The sequence below is a fragment of the Procambarus clarkii genome, chromosome 31 (genome assembly GCF_040958095.1).
Source record: "Procambarus clarkii isolate CNS0578487 chromosome 31, FALCON_Pclarkii_2.0, whole genome shotgun sequence".
NCBI classification, from domain to species: domain Eukaryota; kingdom Metazoa; phylum Arthropoda; class Malacostraca; order Decapoda; family Cambaridae; genus Procambarus; species Procambarus clarkii.
This window is the reverse complement of record NC_091180.1, coordinates 39,012,336-39,033,438: the sequence shown is the minus strand read 5'-3', so window position 1 is coordinate 39,033,438 and position 21,103 is coordinate 39,012,336. Positions and strand designations below refer to the sequence as shown.

At 44.8% G+C, this 21,103-nt stretch overlaps 2 protein-coding genes across 2 annotated transcripts in view; one reads left to right on the top strand and one right to left on the bottom strand.

Moving 5' to 3' along the window:
* The first annotated feature begins 3,383 nt into the window (after positions 1-3,383).
* LOC138370289 (uncharacterized) lies at positions 3,384-10,484 on the top strand. The gene is made up of 9 exons (XM_069334305.1): positions 3,384-3,443; positions 3,586-3,732; positions 5,326-5,472; positions 6,007-6,132; positions 6,626-6,814; positions 7,860-8,048; positions 9,221-9,283; positions 9,867-9,906; positions 10,357-10,484. Exons 1-9 carry the CDS (start codon positions 3,384-3,386, stop codon positions 10,482-10,484), a joined length of 1,089 nt encoding a protein of 362 aa, XP_069190406.1.
* A 6,463-nt stretch (positions 10,485-16,947) lies between these two features.
* LOC138370288 (zonadhesin-like) overlaps positions 16,948-21,103 on the bottom strand; it is a 34,220-nt gene continuing 30,064 nt past the window's right edge. Inside the window, exon 18 of the mRNA XM_069334304.1 lies at positions 16,948-17,104. Within this exon, the coding sequence (XP_069190405.1) occupies positions 16,948-17,104 (157 nt within the window). The remainder of the gene's footprint in view (positions 17,105-21,103) is intronic.

Sequence of the window (21,103 nt, the reverse complement as noted above, 5' to 3'; positions counted from 1 at the left end):
GAGGAAGAAGATTTGTAAGAGAAAAAGTGCCAGGGCTAAACCCAGTTGCGTGTCGTTAGGTTGCGGCATTCGAGGCAGGGACTCAGTCGGGTGTTTTCAGTGACAACATCGGGACATCACAAACTCACAACATCACAGTGATTGGCTCAAGAGCGTCAGGGCTGAACTTTTACGGATGGTTTGTGCTGGTTGTTGAGAGCTGAATATGTAATGATAGTGGATGCTGGGTGTTGAGAGCTAAAGTTTAACGAATAACAAAGTTAGGAGGAGGATCATGGATGGTAGAGAAGAGGTCATGATTGTTTCGTGGAAGTCTGAGAGTGCGTAGGAGAAAATCAATGTGTTGTTCATGATAAGTGAGTAGTCTCAATTTGTTTGTCTGATAAAGTTTTCCAGTAGGTATTTAGGGCAGGAATGTTCGTACTTTCATGGAGACTTTGACTGGTATTTAACTCTTGCCATCGGGTTTTGAGTACCCATCTTAGTGCTCTATTCTGTATTCTTTGAAGTTTTATTTTGTTAGTACGTGCAGATAGAGAAAGAGCTAGTGGAGCGTATGTTAGGAGAGGTCTAATAAGTTCTTTGTAAAGGTGCATTTTTGTGTCAGGTTTTGCAAATCTAAGTCTGTATAGTTTCTTCATGGCTTGAAGAGCTATTGCATGTTTCTGTGTAATGTGTGCGTGAAAGAGTAGTTGTCGATCAAATGTGAGTCCAAGGATTGTGGAAGAGGGAGATACAGAGATATAAGTAGGATTTTGAGTGTATGAATAGAGTTTGAGAGGAATTGGGCGAATAGTTCTTTTACAGAAAAAGTAGGTGATTTTAGATTTGCTGGAGTTGGTTTTTATACGCCATTTGTACTCCCACTCAGTGACAACATCAAGTTCTGTTTGTGCTCTGTTTGTTAGTGTATCAATGGTGTTGCTGGTGACAAGGTGAGAGACATCATCGGCATAACATATGGTTAATGAAGTGTGATGAACAGGGTCAGGAATGTCGTTTATGTATAGGATGTAGAGTGTTGGGGCAAAAACAGAACCTTGGGGAACACCGGCATGTAAGTTGAAGTAGTCAGAGTGTTGTTGGAGGAACTTAATTCTCATTGTCCTATTGTCTAAGTAGTTAGAAAGAAGTTTGGTGGTGATAAGAGGAAGATTAAAGTTGTTGCATAGTTTGAATTTTAAGCCGTCATGCCAAACCTTGTCAAAGGCCTTCTCAACGTCCTTAGTGATGAGTGCAGTCTTAAGTCTTTGGTGCTGATTGATACTGAGGTAGTTAGTCATGATGTTTAAGGCGTCATGAGTAGACCGGTGAGGCCGAAATCCAAACTGTTTGTTAGTGAGTAAGTCATTGTGTTCAAGGTGGGTTCTAAGTTTCTGGTTGATCAGCCTTTCAAAGACTTTGCCAAGTGTCTCTAGAAGGCTGATGGGTCTGTAGTTCTTTGGGTCAGTGTGGGGTTTCCCAGGTTTTGGAATAAGAACGGCTGTGGCAGACTTAAAGTTGAGTGGAAAGTATCCAGAGGCAAGGGAGGCGTTGAATAGGTTAGTGACAGCAGTGATGATAGAAGCAGGGAGTTGCCTAAGAAGGATATGTCCAATGCCAGACGCAACAGGGGCTCTACGACGAGTGCCCATGAGAGCTGTCTTGACATCAGCTAGAGTTAGGGGAGTCTGTAGTTCAGTGTTTGAATTGAGATTTTCAAGGTGGATGAGGTCGTCTGGTGTAGTTGCTTGTCTATTTTGGTGTATCCAGTCTTCGACTATTTCAATGTTGGGGCGTGCAAATGCCCACAAACGCCACCTTAAGAACCGTCAGTCCGTCGAGATCGGGTTCAGCGACGAAAGGGGGATTGACAATAAAAGGTTCCCCTCGCTCGAGACGTTGGGTACTACAGTTCAACGGGTGCAAGAGTATGCCTCTTCAAGCACCCGGGCGTCAAAATAGAAGAAGTCCAAAGAAATAATCCAAAACAAGCAAAAGGTCGACAGGAAACGACAAGCAGATAGGAGAAGAGGGGGAAGAAAAACGAAACATAAGGAAAAGGAAAAGCGATCAGGCACAATTGGAGAAGACAGCAGCAGGAGTGCAAGGCCAGAAAAGGACAGAGGACTGCCCCACGGAGCATCACACTCCGGCAGCCGTCCACCAAGCCCCCTCACGACGCCAACGGGCCGGATGGGGAGGGGAAATCTTCTAGGAAACTGTTAAGGTCAGGATTGACATTACAGTTCTGAGTCTTAGATATTTAGAGTACACATGAGAGGATGTGCAGTGACTTAATATCTAACATGATCAATGATTTGAGGAAGGGTACCGAGTGCTGTCTGGGGCCAGAGTTAGATATTGTTCTAATAGCAAATTTGTGTTGAGTAATTAGAGGACGTACATGATTTTGGGTAGTAAAACCCTAAGCACAAATACGATAATTGAGATAGATGAGAGAGTTATAGAGTAATACTACTGCAAACAGAATGGATATAGGGTCCAAAACAAGTCACACGATGCTTATGGGATCCACTAAACCACCTAAAAGGATAGGTATTGGGCTATCTACTACATTTTGGACCAGTATGGGGTTCACTACCACCTTTTGGATGGATATGGGGTCCACTACAACCCGAAGGATGTGTATGGGGTCTAATACCGCCCACAGAATTATTATGGGGTCCATTACTGCGCACAGGATGGTTATAGAATCCATTTCCGCCCACAGGATGGGTATGGGGTCCACTACCGCCTTCAGGATGGGTATGGGATCACTACCACCCACAGAATGTGTATGGGGGGTCCATTAGCTACCACCCATAGGATGGGTCTGCAGGGGACCCACTACAATCCACAGGAGGGGGTATAGGGTTCACAACCACACACAGGATGGGGTATGGGGTCCAATACCACCCACAAGATGGATATGGGGCCCACTACCACCCGCAGGATGGGTATGGGGTCCATTAGCACCTACAAGATGGGTATGGGGTCCACTCCCACCCACACGATGGGTATGGGGTCCACTACCGCCTACTGGATAGGAATATGGTCCTCTTCCACCCACAAAATGAATATGGCGTGACCCATCCTGTGGATGATAGTGGTCCCCATACCAATTCTATGGGCAGTTGTTGGGCCCAGACCCATCGTACAAATGGTATGGACCCCTCACCCATCTAACAGGTGGTAGTTGACCCTATACCCATCCCACAGTAGGTAGTAGACACTATACCATCCAGTTTGCAGTAGTTTATCCCATAGACATTCCAACATAACATCGTTTTCTATTCACGTTCGTACAGTACATTCTTTATAAATTTTAATTTACAAACTAGTGTATATAATATTGATTGGTGAAGCACTCCTATTCTATGTAATAATTTATAGTGCTTATTATGATAAGCACTATATCTATATCTGTTGAATCTCAACAGGAGACTGTTGAGATTCCTCAGGTGACTGTTGTGATTCCTTAGCTGACTGTTGAATCCCCCAGGTGACTTGTGATTCATCAGTAACTGTTGTGATTCCTCAGGTGACTGTTGTATCCCCCAGGTAACTGTTGTGATTCCTCAGGTAACTGTTGTGATTCCTCAGGTAACTGTTGTGATTCCTCAGGTGACTGTTGTGATTCCTCAGGTGACTGTTGTGATTCCTCCGGTGACTGTTGTGATTCCTCAGGTGACTGTTGTGATTCCTCAGGTGACTGTTGTGATTCCTCAGGTGACTGTTGTGATTCCTCAGGTGACTGTTGTATTCCCCAGATGACTGTTGTGTCCCCCAGGTGACTGTTGTGATTCCTCTTGTGATTGTTGTGATTCCTCTTGTGATTGTTGTGATTCCTCAGGTGACTGTTGTATCCCCAAGGTGACTTGTGATTCCTGAGGTAACTATTGTGATTCCTCAGGTGACTGTTGTGATTCCTCAGGTGACTGTTGTGATTCCTCTGGTGACTGTTGTATCCCAAAGATGACTGCTGTGATTCCTCATGTGACTGTTGGGATTCCTCATGTGAATGTTGTGATTCCTCAAGAGACTGCCGTGACCCCCAGGTGACTGTTGTGATTCCTTAGGTGACTGCTGTGATTCCTAAGGTGACTGCTGTGATTTCACAGGAGACTGTTGTATCCCACAGGTGACTGTTGTGATTCCTCAGGTGACTGTTGTATCCTGTTACGGCCCTATTGGGTCGCAACTGGGTTCTTCTCTGATGTTATTAGAGTTTGGGTATCCGGCCCCAAGTTAGTAGAGGCTTTCAAGGGATGTGTTCCGTAAAGCAAGTTTAATTAAAGGGGGAGGGATACAAATGCTCTGATTTATATATATATATATATATATATATATATTAACCACCACCATAAATAAATAAATACAAGTTGCACACGGGATTTATCATACACGATTATGTACAATGACTTGTCTTCCTCCGAAGACACAGGATGCTCCACGGTGCTCACGATGAGTAGCCCTGGTTCTCTTCTTCGGCCCACGATGAATCCTCTATGATTCTCTTGGCGAATCTACCCTGGCCACAGGCCAGCCAATTCACAGTCCCACTGGGTGCTCCGTTGTGGAGGCCTTCAACCACAATCCAGCCTCTAGCTGGCAGGTTCCAATCAGCTCCGCTGTGTAGGCCACTCCACGACCGATACTAGAGTTGCGAGCCCTAGGCAGGAGCCTCGTGCGATCCCGCTGATCACTCTCCTCACTAAGCACCACAGTGGCTAGTCTCTTCCACCAGCCAGCCCCGGATACGACGACTCCTGATACTGCCACATCACAGGCAGGCTAACACTCTCAACAGAGTTCGTCTGGGGGTGACTCACAGCTTCTTCAGCAGACTTGTGAAGAGACCTTGGCTGCCTTGGGTAGACTGATCCATCGTCCAATACAGCAGTCCCAGGTCGACTCTGTAATCAGACACGTTATTAGTACTGGGACTAGGGAACCTCACTTACAGGCTTAGACACAAACGTCCACCTATCCACTTCATAGATGGCGTTGCTGTCTAAGCGCCACCTCACCAGAGGTCAGCAGCGGAAATGTTACGAGCTGTTTAAGATGGGAATCCAGCACCTGTGGCCGGTACATCTCGTCCTCACTAGATGGCGTCGTCCATTTGGAGGGGGTTTCGGGAGCGGACTCACAGATGGCGTTGTCGTCACTGCTCCGTGCTCGGACGATGGACTCGGGTCCGTAACATATCCCAAAGATGACTGCTGTGATTCCTCACGTGACTGTTGTGATTCCTCATGTGAATGTTGTGATTCCTCAGGAGACTGCTGTGACCTCCAGGTGACTATTGTGATTCCAGAGGTTACTGCTGTGATTCCTTAGGTGACTGCTGTGATTCCTCAGGTAACTGTTGTGATTCCTCATGTAACTGTCGTGATTCCTCAGGTAACTGTTGTGATTCCTCATGTAACTGTCGTGATTCCTCAGGTAACTGTTGTGATTCCTCAACTGACTGTTGTGATTCCTCAGGTAACTGTTGTGATTCCTCAGGTGACTGTTGTATCCCCCAGGTGACTGTTGTGATTCCTCACGTGATTGTTGCGATTTCTTAGGTGACTGGTGTATCCACCAGGTGACTGTTGTGATTCCTCAGGTAACTATTGTGATTCCTCACGTGACTGTTGTGATTCCTCAGGTAACTGTTGTGATTCCTCAGGTAACTGTTGTGATTCCTCAGGTGACAGTTTTAATCCTTAGGTGATTGTTGTGGTTCCTCAGGTGACTGTTGTGATTCCTAAGGTGACTGTTGTGACCTCCAGGTTACTGTTGTGACCCCCAGTAGACTGTTGTGACCCATAGGTGACTGCTGTTACCCACAGGTGACTGTTGTGAATCCTCAGGTAACTGTTGTGTTTTTTCAGGTACATGTTGTGACTCCGAAGGTGACTGTTGTGACCCCTAGGTGACTGCTGTGGCCTCCAGGTGACGGTTGGTACCCCCCAGGAGACTGTTGTGACCCATAGGTGACTGTTGTATCCCCATGTGATTGCTGTGATTCCTCAGGTGACTGTTGTGATCCCCCAGGTGACTGTTGTGATTCCTCAGGTGACTGTTGTGATTCCTCAGGTGACTGTTGTGATTCCTCAGGTGACTTTTGTGATCCCCCAGGTGACTGTTGTGATTCCTCAGGTAACTGTTGTGATTCCTCTGGTAACTGTTGTGATTCCTCAGGTGACTGTTGTGATTCCTCAGGTGGTTGTTGTGATTCCGCAGGTTCTGTTGTGATTCCTCAGGTTCTGTTGTGATTCCTAAGGTGACTGTTGTGATCCCCCAGGTGAATGTTGTGATTCCTCAGATGACAGTTGTATCCACCAGGTGAGAGTTGTATCCCCCAGGTGAATGTTGTGATTCCTCAGATAACTGTTGTATCCCCCAGGTGACTGTTGTGATTCCTCAAGTGACTGTTGTGATTCCTCAAGTGACTGTTGTATCCCCCAGGTGTCTGTTGTGATTCCTCAGGTAACTGTGATATCCCCCAGGTACTGTTGTATCCCCCAGGTAACTGTTGTATTCCCCAGGTGACTGTTGTGATTCCTGAGGTGACTGTTGTTATACCTCAGGTGACTATTGTGATTCCTGAGGTGACTGTTGTTATCCTCTTGTAACTGTTGTGACTCCTCAGGTAACTGTTGTGATTCCTCAGCTGAATGTTGTGATTCCTCAGCTGACTGTTGTGATTCCTCAGGTGACTATTGTGATTCCTGAGGTGACTATTGTGATTCCTCAGATGACTTTTGTGATTCCTCAGGTAACTGTTGTGATTCCTCATGTAACTGTTGTGATTCCTCAGGTAACTGTTGTGATTCCTCAGGTAACTGTTGTGATTCCTCAGCTGACTGTTGTGATTCCTCAGGTGATTGTTGTGATTCCTCAGGTGACTGTTGTGATTCCTTAGGTGACTGTTGTATCCCCCAGGTGACTTGTGATTCCTCAGGAGCTGTTGTATCCCCCAGATGACTGTTGTAATTCCTCAGGTGACTGTTGTATCCCACAGATGACTGTTGTATATCCCAGGTGACTGTTGTGAGTCCTCATGTGACTGTTGTGATTCTTCAAGTGACTGTTGTATCCCCCAGATAACTGTTGTATCCCCCAGGTGACTGTTGTATCCCCAGATGACTGTTGTATCCCCCAGGTGACTGTTGTGATTCCTCATGTGACTGTTGTGAATCCTCAAGTGACGGTTGTGATTCCTTAGGTGACTGTTATGATTCCTCAGGAGACGGCTGTGACCCCCAGGTGACTGTTCTGATTCCTCAGGTGACTGTTGTATCCCCAGGTGACTGTTGTGATTCCTCAGGTAACTGTTGCGAGTCCTTAGGTGACTGTTGTATCCACCAGGTTACTTGTGATTCCTCAGGAGACTGTTGTATCCCCCAGGTGTCTGTTGTGACCCTCAGGTAACTGTTGTGATTCCTTAGGTGCCTGTTGTAATTCCTGAGGTGAGAGTTGTGATTCCTCAGGTGATTGTTGTGGTTCCTCAGGTGATTGATGTGATTCCTCAAGTGACTGTTGTGACGTCCAAGGGACTGTTGTGATTTCTCAGGTGACTGTTGTGGTTCCTCAACTAATTGTTGTGATTTCTCAGGTGACTGTTTTGACCTACAGGTGACTGTTGTGACCCCCAGGTGACTTTTGTGATTCCTCAGGTGACTGTTGTGATTCCTTAGGTGACTGTTGTATCCCCAGGTGACTTGTGATTCGTCAGGTGATTGATGTTGTGATTCCTCAGATGACTGTTGTGATCCCCAGGTGACTGTTGTGATTCCTCAGGTGGCTGTTGTGATTCATCAGGTGACTGTTGTATCCTCCATGTGACTGTTGTAATTCCTCAGGTGTCTTTTGTGATTTCTCAGGTAACTGTTGAGACTCCTCAGGTAACTGTTGTGATTCCTCAGGTAACTGTTGTGATTCCTCAGGTGACTGTTGTGATTCCTCAGGTGACTGTTGTGAATCCTCACGTGGCTGTTGTGATTCCTCAGGTGACTGTTGTGATTCCACAGGTGATTGTTGTGATTCCACAGGTGATTGTTGTGATTCCTCAGGTGACTGTTGTATCCCACAAGTGATTGTTGTGATTCCTCAGGTGACTGTTGTATCCCCCAAGTGATTGTTGTGATTCCTCAGGTGACAGTTGTGATTCCTCAGGTGACTGTTGTGATCCACCAGTAGACTGTTGTGACTCCTCAGGTGACTGTTGTAATTCCTGAGGTGACTGTTGTGAACCCCTAGGTGAGTGATGTGATTCCTCATGTGACTGTGGTATCCCCCAGATGAGTGTTGTGATTCCTCAGGTAACAGGTGTATCCCCCAGGTGACTGTTGTGATTCCTCAGGTAACTGTTGTATCCACCAGGAAACTGTTGTATCTTCCAGGTAACAGTTGTGTCCCCCCGATAACTGTTGTATCCCCCAGGTAACTGTTGCATCCTCCTGGTGTCTGTTGTGATTCCTCATGTGACTGTTGTGATTCCTTAGGTGACTGTTGCTGATTCTTTAGGTGACTGTTGTGATTCCTCAGGAGACTGCTGTGACCCCCAGTTGACTGTTGTGATTCCTTAGGTGACTGCTTTGATTCCACAAAGGACTGTTGTATCCCCCAGGTGACTGTTGTGATTTCTCAGGTGACTCTTTTGATTCCTTAGGTGACTGATGTATCCCCCAGGTGACTGTTGTGATTCCTCAGGTGACTGTTGTATCCCCCAGGTGACCTGTGATTCCTCAGGTAACCGTTGTGATACCTCAGGTGACTGTTGTGATTCCTCAGGTGATTGTTGTGGTTCCTAAGGTGACTGTTGCGATTCCTCAGGTGACTGTTGTGACCTCCAAGTGACTGTTGTGATTCCTCAGGTAACTTGTGATACCTCAGGTGACTGTTGTGATACCTTAGGTGACTGTTGTGGTTCCTCAGGTGATTGTTGTGGTTCCTAAGGTGACTGTTGTGATTCCTCAGGTGACTGTTGTATCCCCCAGGTGATTATTGATTCCTCAGGAGACTGTTGTATCCCCCAGGTGACTGTTGTAATTCCTCTGGGGACTGTTGTATCCCACAGGTAACTGTTGGGATTCCTCAAGTGACTGTTGTGATTCCTCAGGTGATTGTTGTGGTTCCTAAGGTGACTGTTGTGATTCCTCAGGTGACTGTTGTGACCTCCAATTGACTTTTGTGGTTCCTCAGGTGACTGTTGTGACCCATAAGTGACTGTTGTGATTCCTAGGTTACTGTTGTGATTCTTCAGGTGACTTTTGGAATTCCTCAGGTGACTGTTGTGATTCCTCAGGTGAGTGTTGTATCCCCCAGGTGACTGTTGTGATTCCTCATGTAACTGTTGTGATTTTTCATGTACATGTTGTGACCCATAGGGTACTGTTTTGATCCCCCAGGTGACCGTTGTATCCTCCAGGTGACTGTTGTGATTCCTCAGGTAACTTTTGTGATTCATCAGGTAACTGTTGTGATTCCTCATGTAACTGTTGTGATTCCTCATGTAACTGTTGTGATTCCATAGGTAACTGTTGTGATTCCTCAGTTGACTGTTGTGATTCCTCAGGTGACTGTTGTTATTTCTTAGGTGACTGTTGTATCCCCCAGGTGACTAGTGATTCCTCAGGAGACTGTTGTATCCTGCATGTAACTGTTGTGATTCCTCAGGTGACTGTTGTGATCCTCCAGGGGACTGTTGTGATTCCTCAGGTGACTGTTGCTATTCCTCAGATGACTGTTGTATCCCCCACATGACTGATGGGACCCCCTCAGTGACTGTTGTATCCCCCAGGCGACTGTAGTAATTCCTCAGGTGACTGTTGTATCCACCAGGTAACTTTTGTGATTCCTCAGTTCCAGTTAACTGTTGTATCCCCCAGGTGACTGTTGTGATTCCTCATTTGTCTGTTGTATTCCCAGGTGAGTGTTGTGATTCCTCAGGTGACTATTGTATCCCCCAGGTGACTGTTGTGATTCCTCAGGTGAGTGTTGTGATTCTTCAAGTGACTGTTGTATTCCCCAGGTGACTGTTGTGATTCCTCAGGTAACTGTTGCATCCCCCAGGTAACTGTTGTATCCCGTGGTAACTGTTGTGATTCCTCAGGTGACTGTTGTGATCCCCAAGGTGACTGTTGTATCCCCCAGGTGACTGTTGTGATTCCTCATTTGTCTGTTGTATTCCCCAGGTGAGTGTTGTGATTCCTCAGGTGACTATTGTATCCCCCAGGTGACTGTTGTGATTCCTCAGGTGAGTGTTGTGATTCTTCAAGTGACTGTTGTATTCCCCAGGTGACTGTTGTGATTCCTCAGGTAACTGTTGCATCCCCCAGGTAACTGTTGTATCCCGTGGTAACTGTTGTGATTCCTCAGGTGACTGTTGTGATCCCCAAGGTGACTGTTGTATTCCTCAGGTAACTGTTGTGATTCCTCAGGTGACTGATGTGATTCCTCAGGTGAATGTTGTGATTCCTCAGGTGGCTGTTGTGGCCTCCAGGTGACTTGTGATTCCTCAGGTGACTGTTGTGGCCTCCAGGTGACTTTTGTGATTCCTCAGGTGACTGTTGTGATTCTTCAGGTGACTCATGTGATTCCTCAGTTGACTGTTGTATCCCCCAGGTGTCTGTTGTGATTCTTGAGGTAACTGTTGTATCCCCCATGTGACTGTTGTGATTCTTCAGGTGACTGTTATATCCCCCAGGTGACTGTTGTATCCCCCATGTGACTGTTGTATTTCCTCGGGTAACTGTTGTATCGTCAGGTAACTGTTGTATCCCCCAGGTCACTGTTGTATCCTTCAGGTAACTGTTGTGTTCCTACCTCCCCCTGAGGTCACTGCTGTGTCTCCCCACCCAGCAAACAATTTTATTTTGCCACTACCTATGCAAGTACTGATTAATTAGACAAAATAATGGCTGATCTGGCTGATTATGAATGTTACGGACCCGAGCCAAGCGTCCGAGCACGGAACAGTGACGACCACGCCATCTGTGGGTCAGCTCCCGAAACCCCCTCCAAATGGACGGCGCCATCAAGTGAGGACAGGAAATACCAGCTACAAGGGCTAGTTTCCCGTCCTGGTCAGCTCATAACACAGCCGCTGCTGACCTCTGGTGAGGTGGCGCTCAGACAGCAACGCCATCTATGGAGTGGATAGGCGGGCGTTTGTGTCTGAGCCGGTAAGTGACGTGCCCTAGTGTGTCTCTATTATTGATGACGTGTCTGATTACAGAGTCGACTTGGGACTGCTGTAATGGAAGTTGGATCAGTCTACCCAAGGCAGCCGTCTTGTCTCCAAGTGTTTGCTGCAGCAGCTGTGAGTCGCCCCCCGGATGAACACTGTGGTGTTACCCTGCCTGTGACGTGGCAGTTGAGGGATTGTCGTACCCGGGACTGACTGGTGGAGACGCTTAACCACTGGGGTGCTGTGGCGAGGAGAGTGGTCTGTGGGATCACACGAGGCTCCTGACTAGGGCTCACTACCCTAGTATCGGTCGTGGAGTGGCCTAACCAGCGTTGCTGATTGGAACCTGCCAGCTACCGGCTGGACTTGTGGTTGATGGCCTCCACGACGGTGCCCCCAGTGGAACTGTGATTTGGCTGGCCTGTGGCCAGGGTAGACTCAAGAGAATCGAGGGATTCGTCGTGAGGCCACAAGAGGACCAAGAGCTTAGCACCGTTGAGCACCGTGAACGTCCAGTCTTCAGAGGAAGACTACGTTGTATATAATAGTGTTTAACCCCCCCCCCCCCCGTGTAACCTTTTATATTATTTATGGTGACGGTAATAATTATATTATTAAGTTTTTGCCTTTATTTCCCTTCCCCTTTAATTTACTTGCGTTACGGATCACATCCCTTGAAAGCCACTACTAGCTTGGGGCTGGATACCCAAACTCTACTTACATCAGAGAATGAACCCAGTTGCGACCCGAGAGGGCCGTAACATAATTGGCATCCCCAGCGGGATTCGACCCCTTGTCAAGTATGTTTGACAGGGGTGGTGAAGTGGCGCAATCCCTGTAAATAATTCCCCCTGTGTGTGACTATTAGGACGTTATACGTCCTGTGCGGTGCTCGGAGTGACTAAGTGCATTATTGTGTAGTGCGGTGCTCGGTGTAATTCAGTGCAATATTGTAGAGCGAGGTGCTCGCTGTGATTAAGTGCAATATTGTGTAGCGCGGTGCCCGGTGTAATTACGTGCTATATTGGCAAGTGAGGCGCTAGGGGCAATAAAGTGCAATATTGACGTAGAACAGTACTCGGTGCGTTAAGTGCTAAAGTGAAGCGGTGTGTTAAGTGCTAGTGTACCAAGTGACGATGGCGGAAAAAGCGACCATAGACGATCTGGACGATGTTCAGGCTTTTCTGAACAGGGAGGACTGTCTTGCCAGATTGAAATATCTGGGCAACAGGAAATCGTACTAGTGAGTGCCTACCTGGAGATCAAGATACGTGCCAGTGATTCCCGTGTGGAGATCTTGTCCAAGGTTCACCGGCATTTGAAAGGCCGAAGAAAAACAGGAAGATGAGGCACCTAGTATAAAAGAAGGTGACGAGATAGCTTCCACTGAAAAGGAAGGTAAGGGCAGTGATGTCGAAAGTGATGAGAGTGAACTAAATATAAGTTTACTTACTGTGAAAATGCGTGAACTAGAGATCCACCGTGAAATAGAATGGAAAAAGCTAGAAATCGCTAAAGAGAGAGAAGAGAAAGCGAGAGAGAGAGAAGATAAGAAATTAGAAATGGAAAGAGAGACAAGAAATGGAAAGAGAGCAATTAAGAAAGGAATTAGAGATGAGGCGTTTAGAATTAGAACGAGAAAGAGAAAGAGAAGAACGAGAAAGAGAAGAACGACAAAGAGAAAGAGAAGAACGAGAAAAAGAACGAGACAGGCAAGAACGACGGGACAGAGAGGAAAGAGACAACATGAGCTAGAAGTATTACGGTTAGGCGGTGGTCGGAGGCAAACAACGGACACAAATCTTTTCGATCCGGTGAGGAACATCAAAATGGTCCCGAAGTTCAACGAGAAGGAAGTCTCAAAGTTCTTCGCGGCCTTTGAGAAAGTCGCAGCCTCTTTGGAGTGGCCAAGGGAGAATTGGGCCATCATGATACAGTCCGTCTTGACTGGGAAGGCCCAAGTCGCCTACTCCACGTTGTCCCTTGATGTCTATGGCGACTATGACAAGGTGAAGAAGGTCGTGCTCATGGCGTACCAATTGGTACCTGAGGCTTACAAGCCGAAGTTCAGGAACCTGAAGAAGACCTCAGAGCACACGTTCACCGAATTCGCCACCATCAAGGAGCGACTTTTCCAGGAATGGTGTGCCTCTCGGAAGGTGGAGACCAAAGAAGACCTCTAGCAGCTCGTACTGTTAGAGGACTTCAAGGATTGTTTGTCTGGAGACCTAAAGACGTACTTAGAGGAGCAGCAGGTGGAGACCTTCAGTGCGGCAGCCACCATGGCTGAGGAATACATCCTGACTCATAGGCCGTCTGCTAAGTACGTCCCGAGGAATTACCCCCACCGGTTTGACAAACCTCATCAGGAAGAGGAGAGACCCTGTCCCACGAAGCGCTGAGAAGACGCCCCCAAGTAGCCCTCGAAGGACTAGTCCTAACAGTCCGAAACACCGGAGTCCGAGGAGGAATGTGGTGTGTTGGACTTGTGGGCAGAAAGGGCATGTAGCTGCTATGTGCCGAGGCAAAAGAGGTAGCGGCGCTCGTAGGGAGGTGATGTTGATGAGCTGTGTAACACTACCAGCAGGAAGCCAGTCTACTACTACGCAGGAAGAATCCAGATTGTTTTCCCCTCACACTTCAAGCGGGTATGTATCGAGTGGTCATACTGGTAGATCTGTTGTAGTGCTCAGAGATAGTGGAGCAGCCCAGTCCCTGATCGCGAGTAGCTCGTTACCCGAGGGAGTGAGTGTGGATAGGAGACAAAAGGTTGTCCTAGTCGGGTTTCCTAGGACGCGGTACGTCGCCCCCTTAGTGCCAGTACATCTCGACTCGCCTTACTTTAGTGGCACATGTGCGTTGGCAGTAGTCGATACCCTCCCTATAGCAGGGATTGACGTGGTACTAGCCAACGACTTGGTGACAGATTGGAGCATCAATCTTCCCAAGGTCGCGGACGAGTCAGCCAGAACAACAAGGTCTGAGGTAACGGCAGGCAGTGGTAATATCCAGGTACGGACAGATCCGGAATTAAATATGTTTAATCCTTCCTCTCACCTACAGATCGACAACATCCTAGCAGAGTCTCCTGATTCTTCTCCCAATAAGGAACATGAGGTTATGATGGCAGAGGCAACTGAGCATGAAGAGAGGTCTCGTGTGCTAGCACCCACGGATACCAACGAGTCTGGAGAGAAGGCGGATGAGTACTTGCGGTATGGCAAGGTACAGCATTCATTGAACCGGCCAGAGATTCCCCAGACGTCGGAGGTATGTGAGGTATGTGCGAAGGTTTTAGTGCCCTCTTTGGTCCATACCAGGCTAATGGATGTAGCTGGCTATGGACATTACAAGCTCATGAAACTTGTCCCTAAGTTAACCAAATGTTTCTTAGCGGTATTTTGTTTTATTCTTGTATGTGCTCTCGGTGAGGACCAGTGGACGACCCGGCAGATGATGGCTCCCATGAACACCATGAAGAGATCCCAGGGATTGGAAATTTGTACTGCGAGTGTTGCAGTCGAAGAAGGGACCTGGAAGGTGATGGTAGATACAGGAGGTACGAGAGATGATAATATGAGTGACTGTTTCCGACAGGTTGACACCCCTCGCGTGATTGCTGAGCCTAAACGCAGCGTTATACGGAACGTTGGTCGACCTGACGGTGGCAGAGCGAATGCCATCCTCGATGTACGAGCAGCCCTGTTGGGACTAGTTGTGGGCCTAGTAGAGGAGTATGCTGTGAGTACTGATTTAACTGTCGCTGTGACTCTAAATAATCCGACCCCTGTATTCCAGGTTCCCGTCTCCCTGAAGGACTACCGGACCGGCACCAGAAATGCCGTCTGTGACCAGCCATCATCGGTGCCCCGACACAGGGAAGTGTGGAGTCGCCCCAGATCGTGTCTATACCGATCCTTACTTGAGAGATGTGAGATGATGCCCCTGCTTGGCATCGCAGTGGAGGTGTGGAAGATTACATCAGGCAGATCATCGTCTTCCACCGGCAAGTTTCCTTCATGCCAGAGTTCCCCAGTAGTACAGTTTTGTGGACAAGACAGCCTCACCACTCCAGTTTATAGTGTACGTGAGTCCGTGTGGAGTTTTATCCACGTACTAATTTGGTTTGTGTTTCTCTTTATAGAACCCCAAACCAAATTCTTTTTGGTGGGGAGGTGTTACGGACCCGAGCCCAGCGTCTGAGCACGGAACAGTGACGACCACGCCATCTGTGGGTCAGCTCCCGAAACCCCCTCCAAATGGATGGCGCCATCAAGTGAGGACAGGAAATACCAGCCACAAGGGCTAGTTTCCCGTCCTGGTCAGCTCATAACACAGCCGCTGCTGACCTCTGGTGAGGTGGCGCTCAGACAGCAACGCCATCTATGGTGTGGATAGGTGGGCGTTTGAGTCTGAGCCGGTAAGTGACGTGCCCTAGTGTGTCTCTATTATTGATGACGTGTCTGATTACAGAGTCGACCTGGGACTGCTGTAATGGAAGTTGGATCAGTCTACCCAAGGCAGCCGTCTTGTCTCCAAGTGTTTGCTGCAGCAGCTGTGAGTCGCCCCCCGGATGAACACTGTGGTGTTGCCCTGCCTGTGACGTGGCAGTTGAGGGATTGCCGTACCCGGGACTGACTGGTGGAGACGCTTAACCACTGGGGTGTTGTAGCGAGGAGAGTGGTCTGTGGGATCACACGAGGCTCCTGACTAGGGCTCGCTACCCTAGTATCGGTCGTGGAGTGGCCTAACCTGCGTTGCTGATTGGAACCTGCCAGCTACCGGCTGGACTTGTGGTTGATGGCCTCCACGACGGTGTCCCCAGTGGAACTGTGATTTGGCTGGCCTGTGGCCAGGGTAGACTCAAGAGAATCGAGGGATTCGTCGTGAGGCCACAAGAGGACCAAGAGCTTAGCACTGTTGAGCACCGTGAACGTCCAGAGTCTTCAGACGAAGACTACGTTGTATATAATGGTGTTTAACCCCTGCCCCTGTGTAACCTTTTATATATTATTTATGGTGACGGTAATAATTATATTAATAAGTTTTTGCCTTTATTTCCCTTCCCCTTTAATTTACTTGCGTTACGGATCACATCCCTTGAAAGCCACTACTAGCTTGGGGCCGGATACCCAAACTCTACTTACATCAGGGAAAGAACCCGGTTGCGACCCGAGAGGGCCGTAACAATGAAGATGACTCACAAGCCAGGTTGAATCCTTTTGCCAATTTAATTACTCAGAGTAATGTAACAACAGCTTCCTCTAACACTACTCAATCAGAAGTTAAACTGCCTTCAATAAGTTTTCCCACTTTTTTGGAACAGAAGTTGAAGGATGGGACAACTTTAACAAATAAATACAACTTCAACAAATAAATTTGTTGGCGCTGTGGATTTTAAACCCTCAATTCCTAAAACCACCATATACTCATACCTACAGGATCAACTTAAGGGTGATGCTGAAAATGTGGTAGCAAATTTAGTGAATAAATAGTGACAGCTACAATCTCGCAGTTCAGCTCCTTTTGGATAATTATGCTAACACAATGAGAACTGTTACACTTTTAGTTCAAAAGTTGTTGAACTTACCCCCAACTAATGAAACCACTGACTCACTCCAAACCTTCAGATTTGAGATTGAGTCATTACTTCAAGTACTCAGCCTTAAGGTTGATATAAATAGTGCTGAGTGGTTAACTAAAGTTATCATTTGACGCAAATTATCCAGTGAAACACTGGAAGGGATGTGTTCCTCGAATAACAAATATTCCTTCATAGTTCAGGAGATTACAGAAGGTTTATGCTCTGTTGTAGAACGACTGAGAGCAAATGCAGATGGTAAACCAACATCCAAATCTTCGTTAACCACCAATAACAAGCAATCAAAGAGTACATCCAGTACTCCAACTAAATATAAAACATCTAACTCCTCTCCACTGGAAATTTGGCAGTGTGGGTACATATGCAGTGGGTCCCACCAAACCTACAGTTACTGTGTCACCCAAGGCAGTAACTCCCAAAGATGCTGTAGGCTGGATGACATGTTTGTTCTGTAATGAAGAACATTCCATATACCACTGCACTAATTACTCTGATCGTATTACACGTGTAAAGCGACTCTTGGAGTTGCATAAATGCACCAAGTGCCTAAGGACATGACACCAATGCCTGTACAATCCAGCTGTGCACCTGCAACAGGTGGAATCAGGGGCCGCACCATGCAGTATTGTGTGGGGAACATAAAATTAAAGTCCCCCAATGCCATGGTGGAGAAAGAGACTTCCACCACCGTCCAGTACTGCAAAGTACGACAGTAAAGTCTCCTACCGACAAAGTCTAAGAATAATGCGACTTGGCCAACTGCCCAACTTACTATAAAAAACAAAAGGGGCAAGGTCAACAACTCCCGCAGATTATTTGACCATAGGTCCCACAAACATTTGTCACCCAAGAAGTGGCAGATAACTTAAAATTAAAACCCATTGCTCAGGCAAAATTAATTATAACAGGGTTCCTGACCAATACAGGTCCCCTCAAGTTTACGAAGTGGTCCAACCATTAGTACGTTTAGGCAGTTATGCCAGACTTGTGCAGGCCATTGTAGTAGACAAAATCCCATTTGACCTATTTCTTGATGTCATTGAAATTATCTTTCATGTCTTAGTGTATCCTTCGAAGTGTAAAGATGTCTTAAAGGGTAACTTTAGTTTGGAAATATTATGAAGAGAGTTGCCCCTTGACTATTTTCTTACTCCATGAAGAAAAATGTTAGTTAAGAAAAATGCTGAAAGATTCCTTTGACTGTATTTTCGAACGGAAGAAGAGTTATTTTAGATAAGAAATGATGCAAAGATGCTACACTTGATTATTTTCAGATGAGTGAAAAGTGATTTTAGCTAAGAAGCGTTAAGAAAAGATTGTTTTAGTAAATTTGTTACTGTATAGAGTGTAGTTTTTGTTTAAGAACAGTGTGGGTCAGAAATATTAAGTTGAGTAAAAGAAATACATAGTCATAGTTTTTTGGCAAATAAGGAACAGACTAAATAAATACTTTGTAAACAAAAATTTGTAAATAACTAACAAAATAATTAATTTGTAACTAAAATACTTTGTAACAAATAATTTATTGAGACACAGTAATGTTGTTGATAATATATATATATATATATATATATATATATATATATATATATATATATATATATATATATATATATATATATATATATATATATATATATATATATATATATATATATATGTCGTACCTAGTAGCCAGAACGAACTTCTCGGCCTACTATGCAAGGCCCGATTTGCCTAATAAGCCAAGTTTTCATGAATTAATTGTTTTTCGACTGCCTAACCTACCTAACCTAACCTAACCTAACTTTTTCGGCTACCTAACCTGTAAAGACAGGTTAGGTTAGGTTAGGTAGGGTTATCTTGAGATAATTTCGGGGGTTTTTAGTGTCCCCGCAGCCCGGTCCTCGACCAGGCCTCCACCCCCAGAAAGCAGCCCGTGACAGCTGACTAACACCTAGGTACCTATTTTTACTGCTAGGTAACAGAGGCCTAGGGTGAAAGAAACTTTTGCCCATTGTTTCTCGCCGGCGCCGGCGAGAAACATAGGGTTGGTTAGGTTCGGTCATATATCTACGTTAATTTTAACTCCAATAAAAAAAATTGACCTCATACATAATGAAATGGGTAGCTTTATCATTTCATAAGAAAAAAATTAGAGAAAATATATTAATTCAGGAAAACTTGGCTTATTAGGCAAATCGAGCCTTGAATAGTAGGCCGAGAAGTGCGTTCTGGCTACTAGGTACGACATATATATATATATATATATATATATATATATATATATATATATATATATATATATATATATGTCGTACCTAATAGCCAGAATGCACTTCTCAGCCTACTATTCAAGGCCCGATTTGCCTAATAAGCCAAGTTTTCATGAATTAATGTTTTTTCGTCTACCTAACCTACCTAACCTAACCTAACCAAGCTTTTTTTGGCTACCTAACCTAACCTTACCTATAAATATAGGTTAGGTAGGGTTGGTTAGGTTCGGTCATATATCTACGTTAATTTTAACTCCAATAAAAAAAAATTTACCTCATACATAGAGAAAAAGGTTGCTTTATAATTTCATAAGAAAAAAATTATAGTAAATATATTAATTCAGGAAAACTTTGCTTATTAGGCAAATCGGGCCTTGAATAGTAGGCTGAGAAGTGAGTTCTGGCTACTAGGTACGACATATATATATATATATATATATATATATATATATATATATATATATATGTCGTACCTAGTAGCCAGAACGCACTTCTCAGGCCTACTATGCAAGGCCCGATTTGCCTAATAAGCCAAGTTTTCCTGAATTAATATATTTTACTATAATTTTTTCTTATGAAATGATAAAGCTATCCATTTCATCTATGTATGAGGTCAATTTTTGTTTATTGGAGTTAAAATTAACGTAGATATATGACCGAACCTAACCAACCCTACCTAACCTAACCTAACCTATATTTATAGGTAAGGTTAGGTTAGGTAGCCAAAAAAGCTAGGTTAGGTTAGGTTAGGTAGGTTAGGTAGACGAAAAAACATTAATTCATGAAAACTTGGCTTATTAGGCAAATCGGGCCTTGAATAGTAGGCTGAGAAGTGCGTTCTGGCTATTAGGTACGACATATATATATATATATATATATATATATATATATATATATATATATATATATATATATATATATATATATATCACTAGGAACTCTTTGACCCAGCCAGGATTCGAACCCATGCCGTCCTGGATCAACCCTAAACGTACACAGTACCATGACCACCGCACCAATGATCGTCTAAGACGATCATTGGTGAACGTGCATATATACATATACATATATATATAATATATATATGTATATATATAATATATATATATATAATATATATATGTCGTACCTAGTAGCCAGAACGCACTTCTCAGCCTACTATGCAAGGCCCGATTTGCCTAATAAGCCAAGTTTTCATGAATTAATGTTTTTTTCGACTACCTAACCTACCTAACCTAACCTAACCTAACCTTTTCGGCTACCTTACCTAACCTAACCTATAAAGATAGGTTAGGTTAGGTTAGGTAGGGTTGGTTAGGTTCGGTCATATATCTACGTTAATTTTAACTCCAATAAAAAAAATTGATCTCATACATAATGAAATGGGTAGCTTTATCATTTCATAAAACAAAAATAGAGAAAATATATTAATTCAGGAAAACTTGGCTTATTAGGCAAAACGGGCCATGCATAGTAGGCCGAGAAGTGCGTTCTGGCTACTAGGTACGACATTATATATATATATATATATATATATATATATATATGTCGTACCTAGTAGCCAGAACTCACTTCTCAGCCTACTATTCAAGGCCCGATTTGCCTAATAAGCCAAGTTTTCCTGAATTAATATATTTACTATAATTTTTTTCTTATGAAATGATAAAGCAACCCTTTTCTCTATGTATGAGGTCAATTTTTTTTTATTGGAGTTAAAATTAACGTAGATATATGACCGAACCTAACCAACCCTACCTAACCTAACCTAACCTATATTTATAGGTAAGGTTAGGTTAGGTAGCCAAAAAAAGCTAGGTTAGGTTAGGTTAGGTAGGTTAGGTAGACGAAAAAACATTAATTCATGAAAACTTGGCTTATTAGGCAAATCGGGCCTTGAATAGTAGGCTGAGAAGTGCGTTCTGGCTATTAGGTACGACATATATATATATATATATATATATATATATATATATATATATATATATATATATATATATATATATATATATATATATATATGTCGTACCTAGTAGCCAGAACTCACTTCTCAGCCTACTATACATGGCCAGATTTGCCTAA